Genomic DNA, 8,050 nt, shown 5'->3' with positions numbered 1-8,050 from the left:
TGATAAGAGCTACAGAAAAAAATGTAAATGACAAACTTGTCTGAAATTCAGTTCCAGACCACCAAATCGCGAACATCGATATTTCTGGAGATGTTAGGCTTTGAAGTGAGGTAGTGTGGAATTTTTCATGGATTTTAGAGCTACATTGTTGAAATTGTTGGTGTATGTGGCTGTTCTGTCATCTTTATTAAACGAGTTGGCTAATTTTCGAAACATTTATAGGTTAGGTAGAATGAAAACCGATTCCTTATACGTTCTAGGTTGAAGAGAGTAACATTGCTAGGTTATATGGAATATTTGGCACCAATTGTGAAGACGATTGTTCAGCATCAATAAGAGTTACAGGTTTTGCAGGATTTAGTCCCAAAAGCGTAACAGCAGACAAATTTCCTGTTACTAATAGTTTTTTTGTGAGAGTAAAATATGCTCACTCTTAATTAGAAGTTGAAGAATTTAGTCCGAAGTTTTTGTTCTGGTACATTTATGAAAACTTTCAAATAAAGAGCAGTGAGCACAAGTGAAAGAGCTGAAACAAAAAGCCGATTTCGCAAAATAACGAACATTTTTTGTGTAAGAATTTTTGCGCCTGCCTGAATAAATATTTCTGTTGAAAAATATCAGACATTTATATACGCGCTGGAAAAATGGTTTTTTTGCGACCCAGGAGTTTTTGCTCAGTTCTTCACCCATTGCTCTCTTGCGAGAGCTATTTTGCTATTTGACAGGTCTACAGGATTAAGTCCAAAAACATACATCATATTTTTTCTGCACAAAGTAAAAAAAAAATTATTTAAAAAAAAACTTATTTTGTAGAATACTAAAACAGTTAGACGCAAAAAAAGTATTCTGTATTAAACTTTTCAATAAACTTTAGAGTATTTAAATAAACTGCTGCCAAGGTTCAGCTGGCGCCATCATGGACCAAAGGTACACGAACCGTGTCAGGGATTGATATATTTAAAAACATAATTGAAAGTAAATTTATTTACTATGCGTGGTTAGTAAATAATATAGCACTAAATGATATGAACTTCAATCGGAGTTCATAATGAATTACTAGCACGCACACGCAATAATCCCTATATTAAACGAAAAATAGTAAAACTAAAAATCTTTATAAGCTAGTACAACATTACTTACATGATAACCCATCAATATAACACACAAATTGCGTTCATAGGTATACAGCATAAATAAACTGTGAACAAACCACGTTGCACAATGGGACAACACCGGGTGAAAATAGAAGATATGCATTACCTTTTTATGAAAAATTACAAATCTACGCAAATTTTTTGCAGGATATCCAACTATGTATTTAAAATCAAGAAGAATTTTCAAAAAAGTAAGATAAGTTAAAAAAAATTAATAAGTTAAAAAAAATTAATAAGTTAAAAGATAAGTACATTATTGATATTTCTGAAAGAGGAAAAAAGAAAAAGACGGCACAAAAGACCAGGAAGAAGTAATTTTAAATGAATTCAAGAAGACATTTCACAAAACTAAGAAGTGTACCTTTCTAAATGATACAATTAAGCCGATTTTCTCCATCATTTTTAAAAGATATTCCTATAAATAAAATCAATAAGAACTTCCATATGAAATCAGTAAGATATCTCCATGGAATTTTCTTAATTTTTCCATCTGTTTTATCACTTAGCCTAGGATCTTTTCACAGAGACAATCTTTTGTTTCTAAATATAGTTCATTTTTTTTCTCCATGTAGACGAGTATAAAGTACAGACAATGCTAATAAATAGATTTGAAAGAGTAGATGTAAATTTTGTTTATCCTGACCCACTGTCCGTCATATTGCCAGAAAACCTGTCAACGGGCAGCTCTAATCAATGAACTGGGAAAAAGGAATGTGAGTGCTAATGCCGGTGTTTACACAGCCATATGTACATATGTAGATTCATACATACATGTGTGCCTACCTAGGCTTATGCGTCAATGAATGAAAGTACCCAGCAAAAAACCCAATTACCTCAGAAATGAATGCTGCATCGAAAGTAAAGTTGGCAAGCGCTTCCCCTTTTGCTTCTAGCAGGCATTACTTTAACATGGGCATGTAATCGGCGGTAATGGCTTGCAGAGGACTTTGCCTTACCAGTAATGGGTTAAAGAAGCGAAAGACATTCCAAAGTAATACTTTCTAGAATACGTTCCCAGCAAAAAATCTCGAATGGCTTTAAGTGGCAACGTGTTTCTGAAGGTCAAAACTGTCCTTCCCTTCCCATTTGCAAGCCATTACTGGCAATGACATGCCCATGTTAAAGCGCAAGAAGTGAAAATGGAAGCGCCTGCCAATTTTTTTTCAATTCCTCATTCGTTTTTTAGGACTACCACAAGAAGCTATGCCAGATTTTTTGCTGGGTAAATCTTCGGTTTTTTCTTGTGATTTTATACAATTTTTTTTTTCGCCCTGCGAATCTTCAAATATTTAATTTGGCTATTATCGCTTAAGTTTGGCGGTTGCGCACGTGGTGTATCGATCCGTAGTCGCAGCTGTATCTTTTGTGAATATAATTGATGCGAGCACTGCTTCTCTTATATGCAAATAGGCGCAGCAAAACATATTTATTTATGCTAGTAGTGGTGCGTTTGCTGACACAGCAATTGTAGGTGGAAAATGATCTAGGAAAGCATTTTATAAGAAATTGATATATCAGTAAGAAGTAACTAGCGCCATATAAAAGAGCATCGCGCACTTTCAGAGCAATAAAACTACATTCGACGTCAGTGATCAAGGGTCTTCACTTACGGACACAAACGAGCTGTACACTGGAACAGCAGTGCGGAATCACAGAATAATTATTATATAATAAAATAAAATACAAATCAACAAATTCATTATGAAATCAATAACAATTTGTGCGCTGCTAGTGGTATTTTTTATATGCCAGACATACGCCGTTCCTGTGGCGATAGTGGAAGTGCCTGTTGTAGAAGTAGCAGGCGTAGCGCCAGTTAGTCTTTTGGATATTGAGAACGACGATCAATCGAAAGTGGATGCGACAATGGATGATGCGCCGCGTTCAACACGTGGCTTAGGTTTGCTTTTAGGCAAATTTGGTGGCGGATTGGGTGGATTCGGTGGACTAGGATCACTTAAGGGCTTCGGAGGACTTGGTGGTTTTGGTGGCCTTGGTAGTTTGAAAGGGTTCGGCGGCGGATTTGGTGGTGGCTACAAACCTTTCTTCGGCAAGCTTTGGTAGAATAACAACAATAAAACTAATCATACGAAGAGAAATAGACAGGAATATTATAGTTTTTTAAAGTGCAAATACCTCCAAATGTATACATGTATGTATGTTGGTACATACATATGTATGCAAGTGCCCAGTGAATACCAAAATTTTATATTAAACATAATTAGCTAATAAATTTTTGTAAAAGAAATCTATAATAATAAAGTAAGGTAAACTTTAGCAAACTTTTTTCAAGTACTTGGATGAGCTTCTCCCCGTACAATTTTACGTCGACTTCTCGCCTTCGAACGGCAAGTGGTTTTTGTGGCAGTCGTCGCTAATGTCGACGGAAGATCAACCGCTAAGGGTAAGATTTTTTTAAAGGTTGCTCGGGAAAGGCATGAAACTGTGTCCTGCGCCCTGAAAACGGGATAAACCTTATTTTTGATTGGCGCTGTAACTAGATAAGCTATACAAATAAAAATGTATTTGTATTTTAGGATCATAAAGACATAGACAATTAAATTATCGATTTTTGGTAGAATATAATTTCTTTACGATCATTAAAAACTTTTTTGAAGTTTTTTTATTTTGAAGAATAAAAATCGCAAACTTAAATGGCAAAAATTGTCTTAGATATTTTAACTGAGCGGAAAAAGTTTGTTATGCTAGTTGTTTACGAAGCCCACGGCAAAAAAGCCAAAGAAAGAAAAGAAGCTCTAAAAAAAGTAGCCTACAGGTGCCCTTATAATAAAAGCGAAATATATAAATAGTGGGGGAATATTAGTGAAATGCAAAAATAAAGACGCTTGTGAACAAGTGCAACAAATTGGAAATTAATACGCTGCCCGAAAACAAAAGAGGAAAATTGTATTTATTTTCGAAGAATACTTAACCGAGCAGAACGACGCTTGTTCTGGAATAGAGTTCAAAGTTCTAAAGATGTATGATAATGCAAATAACAGGGAGGTAAGTTATATTGCATTGTTAGAAACCACACAAAGCCACTTATGAAAATGTACTTAAACGAGAAAAGAGTTAACATCGAGTTGGACACTTGCGTCATTTACGAATATCTATACGTATTATAGCCCGAACACAATGAAAACGACCAGCTACGGGCCACAGCTGCCAAATTATTTTTCGACGTATTCTTATGTAGATATTTATTTAAGCGACGACTGTGGTTATGGCCAGGTTAGATCTGTTTCTGTTTTTCCAGCCATAGATAAANCTGCCAAATTATTTTTCGACGTATTCTTATGTAGATATTTATTTAAGCGATGACTGTGGTTATGACCAGATTAGATCTGTTTCTGTTTTTCCAGCGACAAATAAAGTTCTTTCTCCTCTTTTATGTCAAACTCATACAAATTCCTGATGTCGCTGCCGCATTCAAAAAATTCATGTCGCCATCGACAAAGCGTTTAGATAATGAGGATAACAAATTGGAAGCTATGGCCCGTAGCTCATCATTTTCAATGTGTTCAGCACTTTACGATGCTATAAATGTCTGGTATATGTATAAGCACAAAGCGTGTGAAGGCACTAATAAAATAGTACGTAGCACATGCGCTGGAAATCATGATAGCAAAGAATGTACCTCAATTATCATTAAATGTGTTAAATGCTAAACTGTAGAGAAAAAAAAAATAGCCGCCTATTCGGTCAGGCTCAGGCTTTGAGGTTTCACCTGGAAAGAGTGCATTGAATAATNTGGCCCGTAGCTCATCATTTTCAATGTGTTCAGCACTTTACGATGCTATATATGTCTGGTATATGTATAAGCACAAAGCGTGTGAAGGCACTAATAAAATTGTTTGTAGCACATGCGCTGGAAATCATGATAGCAAAGAATGTACCTCAATTATCATTAAATGTGTTAAATGCTAAACTGTAGAGAAAAAAGAAATAGCCGAATATTCGGTCAGGCTCAGGCTTTGGGGTTTCACCTAGAAAGAGTGCATTGAATAACATCTCTTATAATTCTTTGCTGTTCTGGGCCTACATTCCGTCCTCAGTTTTAATAAGTCCTTTAACGATAGTACATTTGCAAATAACTTTCCTTTACCCTATGACTACATTCAATTTGANATCTCTTATAATTCTTTGCTGTTCTGGGCCTACATTCCGTCCTCAGTTTTAATAAGTCCTTTAACGATAGTACATTTGCAAATAACTTTCCTTTACCCTATGACTATGACATTCAATTTAATTTAGATTAAAGCCGGCTACCTATTTACCACGACTGAGAATGATCTACTGCAGCAGTCTTTCAGTCATCTGAATACCATATGTGACTATCCTTAACGGATTTTTGGGGACTATTGTCCCCATTAATTCTGCTGGCAAAAATATCTTAAATTTAGGTGTACATGTTCATCTTTTTCTATAAAACTGAAAATGAATTGGTTTATAATTGGAGTTATTCGAAAAATTTTAATTTGAAAAACACGGTTAAGTATTTCGAAACTAAAAAAAAAAATCGGAAAAAACGGTTTTATTTTACATAGTTTTCATACAGTGAAAATTCTTATATTGTTATAAAGTAATGACCAAACACTACAATAAAACTATTAACGTTAAAGATGGCTTTTATTTAGAGCTATGTAAAATAATTTCAAAGTTTTTTAGATCAAAAATAAAACAAATAAAAGTAAGTTAAAAATTCACGTTTGGTCTTATTTCAACTTTTTATATTGCCGCCATAGTCGAGTGTTTAGATGTGCCTATTGCTATTCGAGAGATCCATGGTTCTATTTCTGGTCCCAGCAACATTCAACATTCCTCCGAGTATAATTCTTCGGAGCTGAAGTAAAAGTGTAGATTTCTCCATTCAAGGGTTTCTCTTAAACTGGAAAAAGCCTTGAAAGCTTCGAAAAACTAAAAACTTTTACTGAGTGGTCAAGATGTGAATTAATTGATATTCGAAAAATCAAGGTTTCAAAAAACCGCCCGTAGATATCCAGAAAAACCGAGTCAATCACCCTAATATATAAGCTTCTTATGATTCCCATTGAATCCTAAGTAAGAATTGTTTTTTTTTTATTAAAGCGTGTAGAAGTCTAGAAAACCATTGATAACTGCGGTGGGGGTTTGTGCTCCCACTACACTAGTGATACCTAGGCTGGCTAGTCGTTGTTTGTATGTAGTTTACTGAGCTTGGACTGAGTAGAATTTATTTCTGTCTACTGCTACCAGATTCAAATGAAGGTCCTACTTATTATATAAGTACACCTTTTCTACATAAAATAATGATTATTGCGGCCGGTTCCATTTCCTCGTGAAAATGACTATCTGTATTGTCACAGCAGCTTTCCAGTGATATTTTCTCAACTTCTCTTATTTATTTCTTGTAAAACCTAAGGAGACATTTATACTCCTTCCAGCATTATGTGGCTTTCGCTGGCTTGAAGAATTCCCTCACCACCACCGTGCTCTGGCTTATTCACTGAAAGTAATAAAAGTAAAAGTTTTATTATAAAATTCATACTTACTAAGTAGTGATTTATTTCCAATTTTATTACGTTTTCTTTTGTTATTAAAATTATAACTTAAATAAGTGAATATGCTTATCTATACTTGTAATATTTATTACTAAGCCAAATCGCCTATGTTTGTTTTATTTTCCATAATCAAACTTGTATTTTCTATAACTTCGTTCACCACGTCCTCAGCAGTACCAACCATCTCTAGGCCTGTAGGCATTATTTTCAATGGCTCAAATGCTTGATCCACCTTTTCTGGCTGCATTTCAACGATGCTATTATTATCTTCATTCATTTTATTAGCATTCTCCCTGCGATTCTTCAATCGTAGCCGCCAACGCCTTATAGGCCGATTCACTAAACCGATTGAGGTATTTTGATCGAAGAGTGGAAAATTTAGATTAGGAGTCCTAGTTGAACAAACGGTTAACTGTATTCCGGATTCTGGTACGTAAATTGCTAGCAATTTTACCTAATTGAAAACGAGAGCCAATAAATATATTATCCACAGCTTTTTGCAAAGTAGAATATATATTATATATGTAACTATGAAACGTAATTCGAAATCGAAATATTTTTATTAACTTATTTTATAACTTTAAAGAATTTCTTTGTTGTAATGTATGTACTTTTATACATTTTCGTACTACTACTTACGTTCTTCATCCCACAAATTGCTGCTGTTGTTTTCTTTTCCGTCCCATGCTGCCGCTTGTTCCTCATCATAAAAAGATTTCCCTTTACTGTCATCTTCAGTGCGGCTCAGCATAAAAGCGTTACATAATATCAACAACAACAAACACAATTCTTTGCTCATGCTTCCTTCCAATATTCGACAAAGTCTTTGACTAGTCAATACTTCAATGCCACAATTCGTCAAAGGGCTCTTTTATTTATACTTAACTGTATCAAAAATGTGACTTAGTGCGTTTTCACAACGAATAGGCAAGTATTCAGTACAAAAATTGCAGGTTAACTGATACATGTGAGTTAGCGCACCACTGTGAAAACGGCCCTTAATATCTTTAAAAATTTTAATTATCTACTTAGAAAATGAAAATAAATATATACAGGTTTATTATATTGTTAATGGAATGTAAATTGTCTACTTAGTATCTAGATATTTTAATGAGTAAGTAATCTGAATGCTTTATTAAGTGACTTTCTCCTCTGAAGTAATTCGATGAATTAAGTTAAAAGTAATTAAATATAAACATTTTTGTGTTGGGGCAAACTTCTGCTCCACTCTTTGGTGTGCAATCTTCATGGTATCACACAATATGAGAAGATTTTTCATGTCAGAAATTTTTTCGGTCTTACTAAGCGGTGGCACTAGGGTGTTCGATTATTTGTGTTTTTCCTAAACCGGTT

At 34.4% G+C, this 8,050-nt stretch overlaps 1 protein-coding gene across 1 annotated transcript; it reads left to right on the top strand.

Moving 5' to 3' along the window:
• Nucleotides 1-2,855: 2,855 nt before the first annotated feature.
• LOC108380397 (glycine-rich RNA-binding, abscisic acid-inducible protein-like) lies at nucleotides 2,856-3,218 on the top strand. Its single transcript, XM_017636769.1, has one exon. The coding sequence runs from the start codon at nucleotides 2,856-2,858 to the stop codon at nucleotides 3,216-3,218; it is 363 nt and encodes a 120-aa protein (XP_017492258.1).
• The last annotated feature ends 4,832 nt before the right edge of the window (nucleotides 3,219-8,050 follow it).

The sequence above is a fragment of the Rhagoletis zephyria genome, unplaced genomic scaffold, assembly GCF_001687245.7.
Source record: "Rhagoletis zephyria isolate East Lansing unplaced genomic scaffold, Rhagoletis_zephyria_1.1 Rzeph_scaffold_19134, whole genome shotgun sequence".
Taxonomy (NCBI): domain Eukaryota; kingdom Metazoa; phylum Arthropoda; class Insecta; order Diptera; family Tephritidae; genus Rhagoletis; species Rhagoletis zephyria.
Note: the sequence above shows the minus strand (reverse complement) of the source record. Positions and strands in the feature narration are given on the sequence as shown.

Bases quoted from the DNA above. Each gene is read 5' to 3' on its own strand.
- LOC108380397 (XM_017636769.1), top strand. From the start codon at position 2,856: ATGAAATCAATAACAATTTGTGCGCTGCTAGTGGTATTTTTTATATGC.